At 49.0% G+C, this 22,637-nt stretch overlaps 1 protein-coding gene and 1 long non-coding RNA gene across 3 annotated transcripts in view; one reads left to right on the top strand and one right to left on the bottom strand.

The window, feature by feature from the left end:
• The window catches only part of LOC146404515 (uncharacterized), a 49,636-nt gene extending 34,715 nt beyond the window's left edge, over window positions 1–14,921 (bottom strand). The window contains exon 1 of the long non-coding RNA XR_014840708.1: window positions 10,490–14,921. This is a non-coding gene — a long non-coding RNA (uncharacterized LOC146404515). The remainder of the gene's footprint in view (window positions 1–10,489) is intronic.
• Window positions 1–22,637, top strand: part of XYLT1 (xylosyltransferase 1) — a 334,324-nt gene that overhangs the window by 281,703 nt on the left and 29,984 nt on the right. For both annotated transcript variants that reach the window (XM_021086555.2, XM_021086556.2), the window contains exons 6-8: window positions 1,876–1,956; window positions 17,563–17,779; window positions 21,889–22,065. In XM_021086555.2, the coding sequence (XP_020942214.2) occupies window positions 1,876–1,956; window positions 17,563–17,779; window positions 21,889–22,065 (475 nt within the window). The remainder of the gene's footprint in view (window positions 1–1,875; window positions 1,957–17,562; window positions 17,780–21,888; window positions 22,066–22,637) is intronic.

Here is a 22,637-nt window from a genome sequence, read left to right as displayed (position 1 = left end):
GAGTCTGCTTTCATTTCTTTCACAGGCTGGTTTAGTTTCTGCCTCTCCAGCAACTTCGAGAGGCTTTCTGCCCACAGCTCCTCGTGACCGGGCATGAGGCACGCGTGGGCTTTACCGCTCGCCCGCGGAGATGCTCCAAGTGCAGGCGGACACGTGGGCCAAGCCTTTTGTCTGCATCCCTGGGCTTCACCCCTGCAGGGTCCGCAGGGCTAAGCCTTCTGCGTTTGTGCCTCTGCAGATTTACCTTGTTGCAGGTACGCAGGGTGTTTCCGGCGGCTACCGCCGCTAGAACAGCGAGTTTTGAAGTGGTGTTGATTTCTGCCATAGGAAGGGATGCCGGCAGGGCTCGCTTCCACTGCAGCGTCTCTCAACGGCTCTGTCCCCCTCCGCTGGAACCACGAGTTGGTCAACAGGAGTTGTCCAATCAGAGAGCAGGGCTTGGGGTGGCGCGACTGCGGCTGATGCAGGGAAAGGAAGGAGGGGATGAGGGATGGGGGCGGCCAGGAGCAGAGCAGCTTGCATTTATTGTGCACTTACTATATGCCCTTTAAGTCCACTTTTACCCATCACTATGTAGCCTACTGTGTGCAGAGCAGTCAGGTGAAGGCTGCCACTCAGGTTAAATGACTCACCCCAGGACACACGGCCAGGTCAGGAGTGGAGCTGGGATCTGTCCCCAGACCTTGCTGCTTCTAGAGCCGAGGCATCGTTTCTAAGGCACCCACCTACCCCTCCCCCCAAAAAGGTCTGGCCTCCATTCTGATCTCAGGGGTGCACCTTCCCCTTCTCTTCCCATGTGAAACAGTGGTTAACCCTTTCCTTCTAAGTAAAAACCTCTGAGCTGAGAAGCTGGATGATAAAGGAGCTGTCACTTGAGCACCGTTTACCTGTTTGGGTTTATTCAGCATAAGAGGCGACTGCATTTCTGGCAGATGGAGACCCGTGTGACTGCCTTTTAAAATACTGTCACAGCTGTATGCACAAGCTGATTAGCTGTGACTCCACTGCTAGTGTTGAGATTGATGGTGATAAATTTGGGATAACAATGCTGGGAACGATACCACTCGTTTGTATCACACTTCACATTTCTTAAAGCTCTCTCCATCAGTAGCCCAGGGGTTACGGAGGACTTGGTATTCATTCATTCATTTGCTCATTCGCTCATTCCTCAAAATGCACTTGAAGGAGGAGTCAGTTCAAACTCATCTTCGCCTTGAGTCATCATTCATCCCACACACATTAATGTTCTTCCTCTTATGTGCCCATGATGAACAAGTGTGATTAGGTTCTGTCCTCAGGGAGCTTGCATTTTAATGTAATCAAATTTGGCCCTTTCAGATGGTGATAAGATCACGATGTAACTAGAGTGATATGATAAGGGTGGAGGTGGGAAGGCAGGTGCTACTTTAGTCTGGGTGGCCAAAAAGCCTCTCTGAAGAGGTGACGTTTGAAAGGAGACCCGGATGACAAGAGTAGACATGAGATATGGGGCAGGAATTCCCAGGCACAGCAAGTGCAAAGGCCCTGAGGTTGCTCAGAATCTGGCATTGAGGTGTTCGCCGATGCCTTACTATTTGCCAAGGCCAGCGCTGGGCACTAGAGATACCAAAGCAGATGAGATACCTCGCCTGTTCTCAGGGAGTTCACAACATATGGAGTATGTAGGAGAGAAGCACACCGCACGGTCGGGGGGGGGGGGTCCATTTGAGTGTCCTGTGGTGAGCTCAGTGGTGGCAGCCCTTGAAAGAAGATGCTTTATTCATCTGCCTGGTATTGGAGGGGACCTGCTTTCTATGACAAAGAGGGGAGCTGGGACTCAAAAATCTCCATGGTCTCTGGGAGACCCTGACTTTCCTCTTGGTTTGTTTTCCACAGGACAAATGACCAGCTGGTGGCATTTCTCTCTCGATACCGAGACATGAATTTCTTGAAGTCACATGGCCGGGACAATGCAAGGTAGTGTAATCCTCCCACATCCGTGTGCAAAAGGGAACTGGGGATTCATTCTAGGCTGGTTTGCTGCAGCCAGAGAGGAGTTGAGGGTGGGAGAGAGGATTGGCACAGGTGGACCTTGGCCCCTTCTGTGTAGGATCTGAAGTGATCTCTCCGGGAGGTCCCATCCTGCTCAGCAGAAAGGAATCTGACTAGGATCCATGAGGATGCAGGTTTGATCCCTGGCCTCACTCAGTGGATTAAGGATCCTGCGTTGCCGTGAGCTGTGGTGTAGGTTGCAGGCATGGCTTGCAGACACGGTAGGCCAGCGGCTACAGCTCCAATTCGATCTCTAAGCCTGGGAACCTCTATATGCTGCAGGTGCGACCCTAAAAAGAAGAAAAATAAAAATAAAAAAATTTTTTTAATTAAAAAAAAAAATGAAGTGATCTCTTCTGCCAGCCAGGAACAGAGGTAACAGTGACTGTGTCCCTGTGTCATAGGCTTTTACATCATTTTTTCCCCAAAGCTCTATCATGAGTCCATTATCTCATAGAGTTCCCATCGTGGCTCACTGGAAATGAATCTGACTAGTATCCATGAGGACGTAGGGTCAATCCCTGGCCTTGCTCAGTGGGTTAAGAATCCTGCGTTGCTGTGGCTGTGGTTGTAGGCCAGCAGTTACAGCTCCAATTCAAACCCTAACCTGGGAACCTCCATCTGCTGCAGGTGCAGCCCTAAAAAGACAAAAAAAAAAAAAAAAAAAAAAAAAAAAAGAAAGAAAGAAAAAAAGTCCATTATCTCATCATGGCAGTCCTTCCAGGAAAGTAGGGTAGCCTTTTTTTTTTTTTTTTTTTTTTTAATGGCCCCACCTGCTACGCATGGAAGTTCCCAGGCCAGGGACTGAATCTGAGCGGAAGCTGCAACCTATGCCAGATCCAGGGATCAAACCCAAGCCTCCCCAGCAACCTGAGCTGCTGCAGTCATATTCTTTTTTTTTTTGCGGCGGGGGGGCCACCCCACGGTGCCAGAGATCATATCAGAGATGCACTTGTGACCTGTGCCACAGCTGAGGCAACACTAGATCCTTAACTCACTGTGCCAGGCCAGGGGTCAAACCTGCAGCCCCGTGCTCCAGAGACACTGCCAATCCCATCGCACCACAGCTGGAACTCCCGCAGTCGGATTTTTAACACACTGCACCATACACAGCCACAACTCCAGGGCAGCCATTTTTGATTCCTATTTTATTGGTAGGAAGACCAAGGCCCATAGTTTAAATAAGCGATGTCCCCAGATGGTTCATGCAGTCAGCCAGTCATTCAGCAGCTATGCACCCAGCAGCCGAGCATGTGCCAGACACTGTTCTTGAGACGAACAAGACAAAATCTCACGGAATTTACTTTCTAGCGGAAAAAAGAGTTTCATACCAGCACGGAGTTGAACTCAGGTACCCTGACTCCCAGCCCTGTGCCTCACCATTGCCTCATTCTCACTGCCCAAGACGCTAGAAGGGATTTGAGGCACCCACCCAGAAGCCCAACCTGCATCCATCATGTTTCTCTCAGTTAAACTGGGCAAAGCCAATTGGCATCACTACAGTCCTGCTTTGAACTAAGTCTAAATCTCTAGCCAGAAACCGGCTAGAAGGGATACAGTCTTGAGCGCCCTCTGTAGGAGAGATCGCACAACCCACTCCACCATCCAGACATCAAACACCATTAAATACCCGCCCAGGGAGTTCCCACTGTGCCTCAGTGACAACGAACCTGACTAGTATCCATGAGGACTTGGGTTCAGTCCCTGGCCAGTGGGTTAAGGATTGGGCATTGCCACGAGCTGCGGCATAGGTCACCAACGAGGCTTGGGTCTGGTGTTGCTGTGGCTGTGGTGTAAGCCAGCAGCTGCAGCTCCAATTCAACCCCTAGCTTGGGAACTTCCATATGCCGTGGGTGCAGCCCTAAAAAACAAAACTTAACTAAAAAACCACACCCAGGAACACTGTGCCATCTCAGAGCCTTTTTCTGGCATTTCATCCGCAGCTTAACCTGGCAGTTCGTAGGATAATTTTAGTGTGCTAGTATGTTTTGTTTGACCCTGGTGCCAGTTTTGTTTTGCTTAATTCAGGTGCTTTCTTTGAAAATTAATAAGCCCACTTAAAAATAGCAATATTGGAGTTCCTGTCGTGGTTCAGTGGTTAACGAATCCAACTAGGAGCCATGAGGTTGCGGGTTCAATCCCTGGCCTTGCTCAATGGGTTAAGGATCCGGTGTTGCCATGAGCTGTGGTGTAGGTCACAGATGAGGCTTGGCTCTGGTGTTACTGTAGCTGTAGCATAGCTGTGGCAGCTACAGCTCCAATGAGACCCCTAGCCTGGGAATCCATATGCCACAGGTGCGGCCCTAGAAAAGACAAAAAGACAAAAAAAAAAGCAATATTCCCCATGGAAATCCAGATTTCCAGCTCATCTTGAAAAAGCCAAGGGCCTGCTAATGCTGTACCTGAATTTTCTCATGCTGTCATCTGGATCTTAGACAAAGCCAGTGTGCTATAGGTCCCTGCACCCCCAGCCCGGCTGGCATTTCAATGTGACATCTCTGCTATAGATGTCCTCCACCACTGCTGATGGAGGTGTCGTTGTGGCTGGCTCTGTGACTCAGTTTACCCGGATGACCACAGCAGAGAGGGATGAAAGCAAACAGTGGGATTTCCTGATTTTTGAAGACGTCACCCCAGCATCCTTATGTTGTGTCATTTTCCTTAATTTTAGCTTGGATTTCATCCAGCTATTTATAGATCGTTCGTATCTTCCTGACAGCCTGTGTTCTTTATGTTTAAGAGGAGGCCCAGACCTGAAGATGCCCTGGCAGTTAGCACAGACTAGTACAGTGTGTTCCGGCCACTCAGCTGGAGAGGCTTGGGTGGAAAAAAAAGACTCATGGCCCTATAGTGTGTTGTGTTCCTACTAAGTGTCCATTGCTCTGCTGAGCCTTTCGCACACAGGATCCAGTCTCATGCTTACAGCCAGTCAGCGCAAAAATAAGAATTATGATTTTTGTTTGTCAAGAGAAGAAAGGGAGTCTTTGGGAGCCTAAGTGATTTTCCCAAAGTCACACAGCCGCTAAGTGCTAGGATTTGAACCAAATTCTCTGGCCCCAAAGCCTGTGGAAGCGGGGAGGAGCCGAACAAGATTCCATGAAGGTGGTTACTTAACTAGCCCTGATATTGGGGTGTCCACCGTTAGAGAAGGAAGACCCTTCTTCCCTTCCAGGTAACTTGTAGTGCATGTTTTGTGCAAAGTCGCATCATGAAAAGGGGACCCGCTCTAAGTTGATAGACTTGTGTCTGAATTACATCCACCCTGGTACTGTTGTTTTAGCCTACTCAGTATTTATTCTCTGTCTGCTATTCCAGCCCCTGTGCCAGGAACTGGGTACAACACAGAGGTTAAAATTATACCTGTGCTTTGGAGTTCCACTGCGGCTCAGCGGTAACGAACCCGATTAGTATCCATGAGGACGTGGGTTTAATCCCTGGCCTTGCTCAGTGGGTTAAGGATCTGGCACTGCCGTGAGTTGTGGTGTAGGTGGCAGATGCAGCTCGAGTCTGCCATTGCTGTGACTCTGGTAGACCAGCGGCTACAGCTCCGATTTCGACCCCTAGCCCAGGAACCTCCATATGCCACAGATCCAGCCCTAAAAAAGACAAAAGAAAATTATATCAATTTTTTAGGTCACACCTCCTGGATTGGAGTTCAGGTCTACTATGTCCTGCCTGTGTTGCATTGGACAAGTGACTTAACCTCTCTGAGCCTGTTCCCTTATCTCTACACTGAAAATATGAATCGACTTAAGAGATTGGTGGATTAAATGAGATGCTGTTTATAAAGCATTCGGCACATCATAAATGCCCAGTGATGGTGACTGTGGTGGTGCTAACAATGTCATTGCCGAGTTAAAAGTTGGACCAAAGTATTGCAGGTGGAAGAAATAAATAGATGATTCATGGGCCAGGGTTGTGCCTTTGGCTGTGTGAGTACATCCTGTCCAGTTGATGTGCATTAGCAGTTGACAAATGGTACCCAAATGGCATAACATGAAGGACAGGATAACGCCTCAGGCTAAGGAGATGCTGCCTGCACCTCCTCTAAAACCCTAAGACCTAAGGTTCTCTGGACAGAATAGCTCCCATGTTCCAACACTCACGTGTGAGCTCTCAGCTGGGATTCTCTCACTTAGATGAATTAAGGACAGCAGTTGAGGGTTAATTTAATGGTAAAGGAACCAATGTGCCATCAGGGGCCGCTGCTTCCTCTTTGTCTGCTGAGGCGTCACCAGCCTCACCCACAAGCCCAGCCACGCCCCTCTTCCCACGTGTCTCCCTCGTGTGCATACTGGGCGGGGCTTAGCTCTAGTTCTGCCCTGATGGTGTGCCAGGAAAGACTCTTTTTGGTAGGAAGTGACAGAAACCCAGCTCAAACTCGCATAAAGGGAAAAGGAAGTTATTGGGTGATGCGACTGGAATATTAGTATCTGACTTCAGACATAACTGAATTAGGCAGTTTTAAATGACATCATCAGGCCCAGAATATCTCTGTTAATTCATTTTGTTGTTGTTGTTTATTTTGGCCATTTAATTATTTCTTATTATTCCTGGAGAATACAGTGAACACATCACATCAACTAGCCAAGAAGTTCGCTGGCAGAAATCTTTTTTTCTAAATTGAGATATAGGGCCTCCCGTCATGGCTCAGCATGAATGAAACCGACTAGTATCCATGAGGATTCGGGTTCGATCCCTGGCCTTGCTCAGTGGGTTAAGAATCCAGCATTGCCATGAGCTGCGGTGTAGGTCACAGACGCAGCTTGGATCCTGCATTGCTGTGGCTGTGGTGTAGGCCAGCAGCTGCAGCTCCAGTTGGACCCCTCGCCTGGGAACTTCCACATGCTGTGGGAACAACCCTAAAAAGAACCCCCCCAAAAAGGAGGGGTTGAATCAGATGGTTTCCAAATTCCCCCTCATTCTGATGCTCCATCCCTTGGAAAAGACAAAGGCAAGGAGTTAAGAAGAGAGACGGGGAGGGCCGAAAGCAAGCAGTGAGATACAAAAGCCACGGGGTACCTCAGTTTTTAATTCCACGTGGTTCCTAATAGCAGTTTGGACTTTCTGTCCCCACCTCCAGCCTTTAGCAGCCAATTTGGACTTCCAGCTCCTGCTGCTAAGCAATGGCACAAAGGCAAACTAGTATTTTAATAGTTGCCAAATTGGTCCTGACTGTTCCATAATTAAATGAAGGGGCATGTTGTGTTCACTGAATTTCCCTGCTTTCCTCCAAAACGGAGGTAACTAGATACAGTGAAAGACATGTAGCATCATTTCCCCAGATAAGCGCTGCAGGGCCGGCAGAAGCAGGTGTCCCGAATAAGCCGGTCTTGGTGAACATCCCCGGGAACTCGTGGCTTCTGCTCAGGGAGCCTGGGAGACGTTTCCCACATCTCGGCAGCCTGGTCTCAGTGTGGGGACAGGCCCCCTACAGGGAGATGGGAAGGGTCATTCATCCTCCTCCTGTCCTCAAATAGAGTTTCCTCTGGGACTTTTCCCACCTTGGTGGGTCTAAGTTCTCCAAATGGTTCAAGGTCACCAGGGCCCCATCCTAGGACGCAGTGTGGTGTTGGCTAAGAGCATGCACGCTGGGGTCTCAGGGAAAAATGTTACCTCTAGAGTTCCTGTTGCGGCTCCGAAGTAATGCACCTGACTAGGACCCACAAGGATGCGGGTTCAATCCCTGGCCTTGCTTAGTAGGTTAAGGATTCGGTGTTGCTGTCAACTGTGGTGTAAGTGGCAGACACAGCTCGTATCTGGCGTGGCTGTGGCTGTGGCCAGCAGCTGCTGCTCTGATTTGACCCCTAACCTGGGAACTTCCATATGCCTCAGGTGCGGCCCTAAATGAAAAAAGCAAATAAACGAAAAATGCCAGCTCTGCCATGTGACAGCCAGATAACTTTGACACATGGCTCCTACTGATCATGCCTCCGTGTCTTTATCTTTCTAAGATCTGGACAGAGATGAGGGGATGGTGGAGGATTGAGTATCCTCACTGACCACAGGAAGCGCCAAGTCCAAGAGCATTAACCCATTTTATTTTTTTTTATTTTTTTTATTTTTTTGTCTTTTTGCTATTTCTTTGGGCCGCTCCCGCGGCATATGGAGGTTCCCAGGCTAGGGGTTGAATCGGAGCTGTAGCCACCGGCCTACGCCAGAGCCACAGCAATGCAGGATCCAAGCCGTGTCTGCAACCTACACCACAGCTCACGGCAACGCCAGATCCTTAACCCACTGAGCAAGGGCAGGGACCGAACCCGCAACCTCATGGTTCCCAGTCAGATTCGTTAACCACTGTGCCACAACGGGAACTCCCCATTAACCCATTTTAGAGATGAGCACCAGGGTGCTTGGAAAGGTGCATGGCCTTGGGCCAGTTTCATCAATCACTGGTCCTTCAGTTTCCTCTTGTGTGAAATGGGAATAATGATAATAAGACCATCCTCATAGAATAGTTGCAAGAATTAAATGAGTGAGGCGTTCCCGTCGTGTCGCAGTGGTTAACAAATCCAACTAAGAACCAAGAGGTTGAGGGTTCGATCCCTGGCTTTGCTCAGCGGGTTAAAGATCTGGCGTTGCTGTGAGCTGTGGTGTAGGTTGCAGACGCGGCTCGGATCCCGCGTTGCTGTGGCTGTGGCGTAGGCCGGTGGCTACAGCTCCAATTCGACCCCTTGAGTGACTGTGGTTTAGCTTTTGGAATAGTTGTGCATATTAAGTTGAAGATGACAACAATGGAAAAAAATCCTGAAGATGATATGTGTCCACGTGATTCACGTGTTAGAAACACGTTCAACAGCTCTTAGAGAAACAGCTAGCGTTTCAAATATAAGAAAGCTAGACCCAGAAGGAAGCTAGGAGGGGTGGTCAGTATAAACCAAGTTTCTCCCTGCCCCAGGTCTGGGACCCGCCTGCTAAAGGCAGCACATCCCCACCTTCTGCCTCCACTGGGTACCAGAATTGGCAGCTAAGCAGTTTCTACAGCTTCTCCTCTCTGACATTGAACCCATCTTCAGGCCCAAATCTCCCTTGATGTATAAACAGGCAACTGTTTAGCCCAAAGTTGGCAAATCCATCGAGAGCCTGGCCAGGAACCTCCTCCAAGCAAATCTGCGTTCAGGAAGCCCTTTGGTGCCAACTTGCTTATCACGAGAAGAGCTCTCTCCCCATCTGTCTTGTAGCACCATGATTGATGGGAGGAGATAATTAATAGCTCGACTCCAGTGGGGAAAGCAGACTGCATTTCCCTCTCGCTTTTCTTCAGCCCAACCAGTGAGTTTATCACTATTTGCATGTTCTCTTTATTTAACCCAATTAGGGCAACCACGTCAAAATAAAGCTTAGCATCACACAGGCACCCACACAAAGCTGTGTACACATACGCTCTGTGGGCTTCCACATGAGGGTTTTTTGTTTTTTGTCTTTTTATGGCAGCACCTGCGGCATATGGAAGTTCCCTGGCTGGGGGTCAAATCGGAGCTACCGCTGCCAACCTATGCCACAGCCGCAGCAATACGGGATCCGAGCCTCATCTTCGACCTACCCCACAGCTCAGAGTAACCCTGGATCCTTAACCCACTGAGCAAAGCCAGGGATCAAAACTGCCTCCTCGTGGATACCAGTGGGATTTGTTTCTGCTGTGCCACAATGGGAACCTCCGCTACATATGTCTTGAGCTCAACTTGAGGACTTTTCTTTTTTCAAAACTGTACATGTTGAAGTTAGACCGAAGACTAGAAGGGGAGTACATGCCCGGGGTCGTCTCTGAGACATGGAGTGTGATTGCTTATTTCCTTTTTTGTTTTCCTTCTGTGTGTCCTGCCTTCTGTGGAGGACCTGCATTACTTTTATAATCAGAAGAGAAAGCGGTAGACAATGGGGTGGTGGGTTTTTTTTGGGGTTTTTTTTTTTTGGTTTTTTTGGTTGGTTGGTTTTGGTTTTGGTTTTTTTTGTTTTTTTTTTTGTTTGTTTGTTTGTTTGTTTTGCTGCCCCTGTAGCATGCAGAAGTTCCTGGGTCAGGGATCAAACCTGAACCACAGTAAAGGTCTCAGCCAGAGCAGTGACAACCCCAGATCCTTAATCCACTGTACCACCAGGGAACTCTAAACATTGTGTTTATATTTGTGTGAAATGTGGAAAATGAGTTAGCCTTCCACAGATCTTTAGACTCTTGGGGGGACAAGCGGATCCGGGCCCTGAGTGCTGTGAAGAGCCTAGGCCATCAAGCTGGGGACCCTTTCTTCCAGGATTTGGGCCCCTGACTCTGCATTTCAACTCAGGCCAGTTTTTTTTTTTTCTATTATTATTATTTTTTTTTTGGTCCTTTTAAGACTGCACTTGTGGCACATAGAGGGTCCCAGGCTGAGGGTCGGATTGGAGCCCTAGCCACCGGCCTACACCACAGCTGCAGCAACACGGGATCCAAGCTGCCTTTTTCGACCACAGCTCACGGCAGCACCAGATCCTTAACTCACTGAGCAAGGCCAGGGGTCGAACCCCCATCCTTGTGGATGCTAGTCAGGTTTGTTACCACTGAGCCACCACAGGAACTCCCCTTTCTTCTGTTCTTGAATGTCAAACCCAGGACAGCCTTCTTCGCCCAGGGCATGTGTAATGACAGAGCTTACACTGTGCCACAGACTGTCCCACATGCCTTACGGATATGGATTCTTTTGATCATCACAGCAACCCCATGATGTCAGTCAGTCATTATCGTACCCATTTTCCAGATGGGAACACTGAGGCTAGAGCGATTAAACAACATGCAGTGTGGACGTGGGGAAACAGACTGGAACCCAGGCATTCTGGCGCCGAAGTCTGTACTCCTAGCCACCGTGCTATACTGATCCCAGTAGTCTGTTCATCGTGGAAGTTTCCTGCCACGTCCAGGCCCCATGTGCTTACGGATGATACATTCCTCCCGCCAGTCGGGTCAGAATCTGCCTCTCTGGTGGCTCATGTCCTCTCGAGTCAGGTAGTGAAGCAGAGCTTCTGCCCGTAGCTCTCGCCCCCACCACCTCAGCCCCTTTTCATTCAGTTGGGCTCCTGGGCACGCTGTCTCTGTCCCTAAAGCTCTTCCCCACAACTCTTCAGATGGTGAGCCAGTCCTTCCATCCTTCTCGGCAGGTGTAAATGCCGCCTCCTCAGCCACGTCTTCCCCAGCGATCTTCCCTAATTCTGTCACTGTCTGTTTATTTTCTGTCATTGCGCTCCGAGTTTTTCTGCATCTAGTTATATATGATCATGTTGTGTAACTCTCTATGCCTTCTCATGTATGAGAGCAGGGTTCTTGTTGTTACTGCTACCACCACAACTGCAGACCTGGCTTAACTAAAATAATGGCTATTGGCGGGGACGAGGTCGTTGGTGGGGGCTTTGGCTTCTGTCCTTGGTGCTGAAATGGCATCTCTTCTCAGAGCCTAGAGGGTCTCTCCTTAGCCCTGCAAGTGCTCTCCATAGGCCAGTCTACGAAATCCCACAAGAGAGAAGAGGAGAGAGAGAATTCTAATTTTCTAGTTTGATGAGGGAAAAATGCTAAGCATCTTGGCGAACATCTATTAAGCACTTAGCAAGTGTGACGCCCTCTCCATATATAGTATAATCTTGTTTAACCCCTGGGAAGCAGGTATTATAATGAAACTGAGCCATCACATGTGCAGGTCACCCACAGTTAGGGGCAGAGCTAGACTCGTACCAAATCTTCTGGCTCCAGAGCCCAAAGCTTGGCCCCTGTGTCACATGGCTCTTCCTGCGAGCCCACTCATACATACTAATTTCATATGTTGTGTTTTCATGCTTTGTTCCACGGCTTTATTTTTAAACTAAAACGCTTAGGTTGTACTTATGCAAAAGAAGTAATCTGGCTCAGAACACTGAGCGGGGAAAGAGAAGATGAGAAGATATTTTTCTAGGCTATGTGACTTTGGGTGACTTTGGATCCTATATCCATTCTGGGTCTCGGCATGTGGGAGTTTTTTGTTTTTTTTTTTTTTTAATCTATAGAATTAGTTATATTAGCTGATTGCTGAGATTCTTTCTTGCTCTTTGGGTGACTTTGGATCCTGTATCCATTCTGGGTCTCAGTGTGTGGGAGGTTTTTTTTAATCTATAGAATTAGTTATATTAGCTGATTGCTGAGATTCTTTCTTGCTCAAATATGCTGTAAAACCTGAGGGGCAGAGTTCTTCCTTTCAGAATTCATTATAGGACAAGACAGTTCTGGAATAATTCCACACTTGATGAATATGCTGAGATCGTAGCCAAGGAATTAAGTGAATTGAGAGACTCCTTCATTGTCAGCTTTTTCTGAGACTGTTCCCGAAGGCTGCCGATAACTTTCTTCCTGACTTCTTTTCCCCTGGGGGAGATTCGAGACCCCTCGCCACCCTCCATCTGATTTCCTTTGATGCTCAGCTGAGTATATTTGGTCCTTGTGACATCCCAGTAGAATCATAGTTAGCTTTGACCTTTGTTCCACATGGTGCCAAGAGAGAAAAAAATATCTCAGGAAGGCAAGCCATCCATCCCTGAGAGACCAGGAGATAAAACTGAATGCAAATGATCCCATATTTGCCCTTAAGTAACCTGTTCTGAAGACAGGAGTCCTTGTGAGGTCCGGGAGGAAGCCTCTTCCAACCAGCAAAATGAGCTGTTTTCTCTCGGTTCACGCATTTCTGGGCCGTGTCTTTTCAAGGAATCAGAAGTCCTCAGACCCTTCCTTTGGGTCCTTTTGGAGGGACGCTGATGAGCTGAGATGAAGCGTGGCAAAGCAGATAATGAAGCGCTAGCATTGGCTCCATCCAGACTTGGATTCAAGTTCAGGCCTCTTAGCTGTGTGACTTTGGAGAAATTACTCAACCCTCCTGTGATTCCGTTCCTTCATCTGCCAAAGGCGTCCAAGAAAATTCCGATCTCCGGGTAACTGACAGCAGCTGCTTCCTGATGGCCTGATAGGCATGGCTGTTACTCTTCCCTTTCTCCACACACTCGATAAATATTTACTGAGCACCAACTGTGTGCCAGGCCCTCACTGTTCCAGGCACTGGGGATACAGCAGCAAACAAAAATAGACAAAAATCTGCCCTCTCAGAGCTTATGTCTGGTAGTAGAAATAGACCATAAACTAAATAAACACCTTGTGTGTTATGTTGGAAAGTGAAAAGTGCTGTGGAGGAAAAAAAAATAATAAAACAATAGGAGGATCAGGGAGGGAGGTTCTCTCTGAAAGAAGAAACTGGTGGTTGGGTCATTGCATCGCCTGGATGAAAAGCGCTTACGTAACACCTTACAGGAACCTCTGTAAACATCAGCCATCACATTTGTGCAGCGGATTTAGGAGGTTGTTGGGAAAGGCATCACAGGGCTCATCCTGCCGGCGAAGAAACTGGCATTCAGAGGAGGGAAGCCAGCCCCACATCCCACAGTCCGTGAAAGCGGAGGCAGGATTGGTACCCTGTCCTCTTCTTCATGTCTGTTCATCTGTGGTACCACCTGTTGAGCCCAGTTCTCCCAGGTCACCAGGTCAACTGGGAACTCAACTGAAGGGGGAACAGCATCATTGGTCCCCTTCTGTGTATCAGGCCCATTGCTGCAAAACTTCCCTCCATCCCTCAGATGAGAGATCCCTGCATCTTTAACCCGGTGAGACAGCCTTGATGAAAAGACTCCCCCAGGTGTTCATGAACTTACCTTGGTTCCCAGCCTTCACCTTCTCAAGTTATGGTAAATCCACAGGGAAGAAAAAAGCCAACACTGTGCAAAGAGCTTATTCTTTGCATCTGCTAGATACCGAGACTCTGGGCTTCTGCCACCCTGTCCCAGTCCAGACTGAAGTTCCTGGTGGCCCTTTCCAAACCCAGGAACTTCTCTGAGACCTGGGCAATCTGTTTTCTCTATTTACTCGTAATTAACCAAAGCCTGCGTTTGCAGCTTATCAGTTGTTGAAGGCAGTAAGTACAGCAGCCCATCTTCCAACCCCGTGAATATTTCATTTTGGAGATTACCGCATAAATATTGTATTGGGATATTGCGGTTTGGAGCATCACATTAAAATTGCAAGACAGTGCTGTTATCCCATCTAATGGAACATGAAATGAAAAGGCTGGTCCATGGAAAGAAAAATTCTGCAAGTCATCCCACCTGTATTTCTTCTCTCTCTCTCTTACTCTCCATTGGTCTTGATTGTCATGTAAGGTTTGATATAACATATCTAAAATTTAAAGATTTAAGTGTGCTTAGGTATACCCACTGGACATTATGGTATAATTGGCACCAGCCAGAGTCAAGGTAGGATTCTCTTTTCCCACACTCAGTGGCTTCCTTCTGTGGACCAGTTAGAGCCAGGTTTAGTGTCAGTGGGCACTGTGGTGAGTATATTAAAAATGCTTCACCAGGTTGCTCCCCAGAGAGAACATGGCTTTGCTAACAAGCTTGGGCTTTGCACTTGGTAAAAATGTGTTAGGGAAATAAGAGGGCCAGCGGTGCTGGCCACCTGGGTCTTCTCGTTGGCTTCTGCCCTTGCGTGTATCCTCAGAAACGATGTCAGCCTTCTCTGGGCTCCCCAGCATTATCTAATGCTTGCCGCACACCCTCTCCCCAGGTATGACAGAGTGACTTAGAGAATGTCACAGCTGGGGAGTTCCCGTTGTGGCTCAGTGGTTAACGATTCTGACTAGCATCCATGAGGATGCAGTTTCGATCCCTGGTCATGCTCAGTGGTTAAAGATCCAGTGTTGCTGTGAGCTGTGGTGTAGGTCGCAGAGGCAGCTCGATCCCACGTTGCTGTGGCTGTGGTATAAATGGGTGACTACATCTCCGATTGGACCCCTAGCCTGGGACCCTCCACATGCATGGGTGCAGCCCTAAAAAGACAAAAGGAAAAAAAAAGAAAAGAATGTCACAGCTGGAGAATACCTTAGAGATTACCTAGCCCAGCATTATTATGACCTGTGGTCTGGATTCGGCCTAGCGATGTGTCTTGTTTAGCCAGAAATCCTTTTTTTTTTTTTTTTTAAGGAATTTGAGTGTTTTTCAGAAATTGCATTTTCTTCTTCTTCTTCTTCTTCTTCTTTTTTGCTTTTGAAGGCCACACCCACCGCACATGGAAATTCCCAGGCTCGGGGTCAAATCCGAGCTACAGCTGCTGGCCTACACCACAGCTCACAGCAACGCCAGACCCTTAACCCACTGAGTGAGGCCAGGGATCGAACCCACATCCTCATGGATCCTAATCGGGTTCATTAAGCACTGAGCCATGAAGGGAACGCCAGGAATTGCATTCTCTACTTCTTTGCTGCCTCCACCTGCCCTGTTATCTTATATTCCGCCCACCTCACGCACTTATATTATTTGTCTGACTCCCCATAGGCATTTAATTTTACAACCTAGACCTAGCCCAACTTTTTCAGGTCCCCCTGGCGGAAACTGAGTCAAGGTCGTCACTTTCCAAAACCAACCAGCTGGTTACTGGTAGAGCCCTACTGTGACATAGAAGAAAAGCACACTTAGCGGGATTAAGTCTGTTCATCACTGGCGTGATCAGCCAGAGCTGTTTTTATTACACTGTCATCAGTTTCATTAAGAATTAAATCTGTGGAGTTCTTGTTGTGGCTTAGTAACCATGAGGACTCGGGGGTGATCCCTTGCCTCGCTCAGTGCGTTAAGGATCTGGTGTTGCCTTGAGCTGTGTCACATGAGCTGTGTCACAGACACGGCTCAGATCTGGTATTGCTGTGGCTGTGGTGTAGGCCGACAGCTGCAGCTCCAACTCAACACCTTGGAACTTCTACATGCCGCGGGTGTGGCCCTAAAAAGACCCCCTCCCCAAAAGAATTGTATCTGTTACCACCTCAGGCTCAATGAGTGACCGGTGTCTAGGGGCAGGTCCTCTACGCAGAAGAAAGTGCTGGGGATGTGGGTTTATCTGTGAGGTTTCGGGCAATTCCCTCCAGGGCATTTGTGGGAGACCCAGTGGGAGGGATTCATTCTAGAATTCAGCATCATCAGCAGGGCTTGACTCGCTCTAGCTTCTCTATCCTGACGTCTGGTCACTACAATAGACCTTTCTGGAGCAGCTGTCCCAAGCCCTGTAAGGTAGGCGGAAAGGAGGAAGCTGGGGTTTGTTCCCGTGAGCACATCTACCTGGAAGGAGAGAGGTAACTAATGTGAAGACAGACATGAGGTTTGTCATGGAGGCCCAAAGACCCCTAGACACACAGTGGGTGATGCAGCCTGGCCTAGCGGAAGAGGTAGCTTTAATGTGTAACCTGCTCTCTCGGGAGCCTACGAACATTATGATTACCCATCATAGTAATAAAGTTGGATGCATCCGGAAATGTATTAGTCAGGACTTTTTCAGTTGCCAGTGGCAGAATCCCATCTCAAAATGCCTAAAGCACATTACTGGCAAGTCTGGTGGTGAGTCTGGGGCAGCGTGATCCAGGGTTTCAAACAAAGTCATCAAGGCTTTGTCCGTCTGTCACTCCCTCTCTACCACCCTCCCTCTCTCCCTCTCTCTTTTCTTCTGTGTTACCTTCATGATCACACAACCGCTATACTCATGGTGACAGAATGGCTGCCAGCAACCCTCAGCTTATGGTCTCCCAGACAAAAGTCCCCTAGAAAAGCCCTCATTCCTAGTATTTCCAGCAAAAATCCAGAATTTGGTTATATCTATATAAAACAATCCAGATCCAGTTATATATATAAATCCAGTTTATATATATATACACATATATATAACCCATATATATAAAAGACATCTGTATATCTATATATAGAATCCAGTTTATATGCATAAAACAGAATCACTTTGCTGTACCCCTGAAACTAACACAATATTGTAAATCAACTATACTGCAATTAATTAATCAATATTTATTTATTTATTTATTTTTAGGGCTGCACCTGCAGCATATGGAAGTTTCCAGGCAAGGGGTCAAATCAGAGCTACAGCTGCTGGCTACAGCCACAGCCACAGTGACGTGGAATGCGAGCCACATCTGCGACCTACACCACAGCTCAGGGCAATGCCGGATTATAAACCCCCTGAGCAAGGCCAAGGTTCAAAACCGTGTCCTCATGGATACTAGTCGGTTTCGTTACCACCGAGCCACAACGGGAACAACAATTCATTTTTAAAAACAAATGTAAGAAATAAAAGCATTATTCTGAATTGAAGGTCCATAGGCTGTATTCCCTAAACTGCCAAGGAGTCCTTGGCATGAAAAGGAGATTTCAAAAGTTCTCCAAAGAGGAAGCAGATGATGCAGATGATCATTGTCACCTAACTGCACGGAGCAGGTCTCCTAAGCCCTCTAAGCTGCTCGCTCCTCATCTGTAAAGTGGACAGAATAACAGGACCTGCCTCACAGGGTTACAGAGACCAGCCTCACTTGTGAACATCAAGTGAGAAGCCACACACAGAGCCCCAAGCTCAGTACCTAGCACACAGTAGGTGCTCAATAAATGTCTTTACTGCCAAGATCGTGCCATTTCATCTGGCCTCTGGGTGGCGCTCTTTGTCTTACCCAGGTTCATCCGGAAACAGGGCCTGGACCGGCTCTTCCTGGAGTGTGACGCCCACATGTGGCGCCTGGGGGACCGGCGGATCCCAGAGGGCATTGCGGTGGATGGCGGCTCGGATTGGTTCCTGCTAAACCGGAAGTTTGTAGAGTATGTGACATTCTCTACCGACGATCTGGTGACGAAAATGAAGCAGTTCTACTCGTACACCCTGCTTCCTGCCGAGGTGAGTATCCAGGGCGGAAAAGAAAATTCCCTGAGAAAGGTAGGGGCTGGCTCTTTGGAGCAAAGTGGATGCTGAATCTTTGCTGCACTTTAGGCAAAGCCATGCGAGGTTCAACACATGGCCTCTAAACATCCAGCGGAAGATGGGGAGCTGTATTGGCTACCTTGACCTTGCTGTTGCTGCAGGGCCCCTGGTCCCCTCCTTCCCATGGAGGCCGGGTGGAGTAGATGCAGTGTCGCCGCCAGCAGTCTGTGCTGTGACTTTAAAGGCGCAGAGTAGAAAAGGCAGTTCTTCCTCAAGACCCTTGGCGCTCACGGGTCATAAAATCATCACAATATACTGGTTGTGTTAGAACAAGACACTTTCGTGCCATTTTTCCAAAAAACCATTCTTTAAAAAAATATAAAGTTCTCAGACCTGCAATGGGGTTGGTTCCCCACCCCCAGCGTTGTGCCGTGTGTAACCCCCACACCTGTATATGCTGCTGACTGTTTCGGGGAGCACCCACATCCGTTTTGACAGATCCTCCGCAATCACCAATCCTGTCGTTTTCAACATCAAGAATCCTTTTTCTGGGAGTTCCCATTTGTGGCTCAGCAGGTTAAGAACCCAATATAGTGTCTGTGAGGATGCAGGTTGGATCCCTGGCTGGGCTCAGTGGGTTAAGGATCTGGCATTGCCATGAGCTGTGGCGTAGGTCACAGATGCAGCTTAGAACCGGTGTTGCCTTGGCTGTGGTGTAGGCCAGCAGCAGCTGCAGCTCTGGTTCGACCCCTGGCCTGGGAACTTCCCTATGCTGCAGCTGCAGCCCAAGAAAGAAAAGGAAAAAAAAAAATCTCTTTTCTGATTTTGAATGGTATTCCGTCATTTCTGTCATTCCCTGAGAGACAGACAGCCAATAGTGTTGGTCTCATCTGTCACAGCAGAAATTCCGGTGATCCCAAAGACAGACAGCCAGGGCTCCTGTTGGATTTGCACTAGCCCCCTGTGTTGACAGCCACAGCTGCCAAATGCTTGGGACTCAGCATTCCCTGTTGGCTTTTGGAAGTATTTGGAAAGCTCTGGGAAGTGTGTCACCACTTTTCAGATCCCAGGGGGGGAAGCTGTCCCAGTTCAGGACAGTAGAATGGATGGACGGCTCGTAGTTCTGGAGGCTAGATGTTCTCACACAGGGTGCCAGCCAGGGCAGCTCTTCCGGGTCACAGACTGTCACCTGACAGTTCTCGCTGTGTCCTCACATGGCGCAAGGGGTGAGGGAGCTCTCTGGGGTCCTTTTTATTAGGGCATTAATTTCATCCACTTGAGGACCCCACCCCCATGACCTAATCACCTCCCAAAGGCCCTACCTCCTAACACTGTCACATTGGGGGTTAAGATTTCAACCTGTGGGTCTTAGGGGGACCCAAACCTACATAAAAGTCCTACTGTGTAAGAAGGCAGGCTGTTCTAACATAGCCCCAGCCCGGTATGGAAATGGGCATGGACCCAGTGCTGCAGTGTTGGCCGAGACCTGCCAGCAGCCTTCTTTTTTTGAATATTTATTTTTATTAGAGTATAGTTGATTGACAGTGTTGTGTCAATTCCTGCTGTACAGCAGAAGGACCCAGCCCTGCATGTATATGTGCGTTCTTACTCTCATACTGTCTTCCATCATGTTCTGTCCCAAGAGACTGGATACAGTTGCTGTGGGACCTCACTGCTTATCCATTCTAAACGGAATAGTTTGCATCTTCTAACCCAAACTCCCTGTCCATCCCACTCCCGCCCCACTCCCCCTTGGCAACCACAGGTCTGTTCTCTATGACTATGAGTCTGTTTCTGCTCAGTAGATAGGTTCCCTTGTGCCATATTGTGATTCCACGTATAAGTGAGATCCTATGGTATTTGTCTTTCTCTTTCTGACTGGCTTCACTTGGTATGAGAATCTCTGGTTGCATCCATGTTGCTGCAGATGCCATCATGTTCTTTTTTAGGGCCAAGTAGTCGTCCACTGTGTATATCTACCACATCTTTTTTTTCTTTTTTCCTAGTTTTATTTATTTATTTTTTTGTTGTTTCCCATCCCAAACCCCCAGCGCATCCCCCCCATGGGTACCACATCATCTTAATCCATTCATCTGTCGCTGGACATTTAGGTTGTTTCCATATCTTGGCTGTTGTGAATAGCGCTGCAGTGAACATAGGGGTTCATGTATCTTTTTGAATGAAAATTTTATCCAGATATATGCCCAGGAGGGGGATTGCTGGATCACAGGGTAGTTCGATGTTTCATTTTCTGAGGAACCGCCTTCCTATTTTCTTACCAGACGTGGGGCTGAGAGATTCTAGATTAGCTCCCTGACCCCCGGGTCACTGTCACCCTGATTTCCGACATCAGAAAACTCCAGAGCTAATTCTGTTTCTGTTGAGCCCTCCTGCGAATAGCCCCGTGTTCCCGGCTCTGCCCCATCTCTGGACCGCTCAGGTTGTGTGTTTCCAGGTCGGACAAGACTGCATCTCATCTGATGGTTTCCACATCCCTCCCTGACATCTGCAGCAGAGCCAAGCTGACTGCCCATGTCACCCCCGAGGGAGGAGGGGCGTGTCCTCGCTGCGCCAGGTTTTGCTATTCTGTACACATGTTAAGTAATCAGCGTTTAATCCTGTTTCAGCGAAAATCACCTTTTCTCTCGGTTCCGATGACCTCCTCATCCATGGTCTTGCAGGGAATTTCTGTATCATTATGAAAGGACTCAGGGCAGTCGGTTACTCAGTACTTTGCTCCAATGCTTGATGGAGAGAATACGTGCCTCCGTGGGCTTGTAGACAATTCAGGCTTAAAATACAAGTTCTCCGGCATGTCACTTAGCATCACAAGGGCAACTGGGGGTGTGGGTGGAGCCTCATTCTGCCCACTCGCCCACTGCGAAGAGATTAGGGCTGTTTTAATTGAGATGCCCATCCCGATGCTGCTGTCTGTCCCCCCCCCCAACCCCCACCATGCACTTTACACGCCAGCATCCCTGTCAGATTCCACCCTCCATTCTGGCATCTCTGCCCTGCCCTCCTTTCTCCCAGACCTCCCCCAGGGCACCAGTTGAGCAGAAATCTGAAGGCTGGACCATCAATTTGTAACAAGCAAATGGCTTTCCCCAGGAGGCAGCGAGCAGGGCAGGACACATCTGCTTGGTATCTGGGGTTGTTATGAAACAGTGTCCAAAAAGAAGTCAGTCGGTCTGTCTCTGTCTCTGTCTGATGTCTCGCCCTCTTGCCCTCCTTCTCTCCCCTCCTGCCTGCCCCCCGACCCCATCTCTCTCCGTCTCTTTCCCTCTCTCTCCCCCCACTTTCCTTCTCTCTCCCCTGCCCTCCCCCATCTCTGTCTCTTTCAGCAGCTCTGACCACGTCTCCTCTCTGGTCTCTCTTTTCACTCTCAACATTGCCTCCTTCTCAGAGTCCTAGAGCAGTTCGGCCAGGAGTCTCAGGAGCAGGGAGAAGTGATGGTTCAGCACCTGGTTCAGCACCACGGACAGTAGGGAGCCCCCTTCCCCGGCCCCATCCCTACCCAGTTCCCTCCCGTGTTGTAGTGTCTGCTCCAGTGACTGAGGCAGGAGGGCATCCAGGATTCTGGCCTCCCTCTCCCAGGGGCGAAATTCCAGAACTTCCGTCTTTGTTCTCAAGATATCTCCCACCTGAATCCCCGTGGTGTCAGGTCTGGCTGTTTGCAAAAATCAGGAGCCGTTTGGGCCCCGGGTGTCCTAGGAAATTGTCGTGATGTTTTTCTCTGGTCCCCTCGTGTTGATGTACCCGAGGGACTTTCTCTGCTGAGCAGACAGAGGATGTCCTGGGCCATAAGAGGTGTCTTGAAATCAGCTTCTAGGCTGCTGCTGGGGAGAGACAATTTAGAAACACTCAGAGCAGTGACTTCTAAGTGGAATTAAGTCACCCTGTGCAGAGCCTCCAGGATACCCTGTGTTGGCCTGGGCTCGCGTTGACCCCATTCGCAGAGAGAATAGCTGCATCTCCAAGAGGGTCTTTCAGAGTCAGGGGGTGCCCAGGAAGGACCTCCCCCACCCCAGCCCATCGGAAGGAGCCGGATGAGATCTCAGGAGGGGTCCCTCTCTCCCCCGCAGTCCTTCTTCCACACAGTCCTGGAGAACAGCCCCCACTGCGACAGCATGGTGGACAACAACCTGCGTATCACCAACTGGAACCGCAAGCTGGGCTGCAAGTGCCAGTACAAGCACATTGTGGACTGGTGCGGCTGCTCGCCCAACGACTTCAAGCCGCAGGACTTCCACCGCTTCCAGGTGAGCCACCCGCACTGCCTGCCTGGCCACGCCTTCCCGCCAGCGTCTGCAGGGGTCTGAGGCAGCCCCTGCAGGTCCCTGGACCCCATGGGTTGCAATCTCAGCTGTGGACGATGCTCCTAAGAGCATCTGCAGTCGCCAGCATTCACTGATCATCATCACTGTGCACAGGGCCTGTATTGACTCATCAGCCCCACAACAGCCATGGAAGCTGGATAGATAGATAGATAGATAGATAGATAGATAGATAGATAGATAGATATTCCATTTTAGAGATAGGAAAACTGAAGCCCAGAGAGATCAAAACCTTGTTCAAGTTCGCATAGTTCAACATATCTTTTTCTGTCTTTTTTTTTTTTAGGGCCACACCCTTGGCATATGGAGGTTTCCAGCTTAGGGGTCTAATCAGAGCTGAAGCTGCCAGCCTGCAGTATAGCCACAGCACCGTGTGCTCCAAGCCACATCTTCGACCTACACCACAGCTCACGGCAACACCGGACCCTTAACCCACGGGGCGAGGCCAGGGATGGCACCCACGTCCTCATGGATCCTAGTTGGGTTCATTAACTGCT

The sequence above is a fragment of the Sus scrofa genome, chromosome 3 (assembly GCF_054392235.1).
Source record: "Sus scrofa isolate SSC_HxYL_T2T_F1_AM1 chromosome 3, Sscrofa_HxYL_maternal_Yorkshire_Landrace_v2.0, whole genome shotgun sequence".
Lineage (NCBI taxonomy): Eukaryota > Metazoa > Chordata > Mammalia > Artiodactyla > Suidae > Sus > Sus scrofa.
This window is presented reverse-complemented; position numbering and strand designations above follow the sequence as displayed.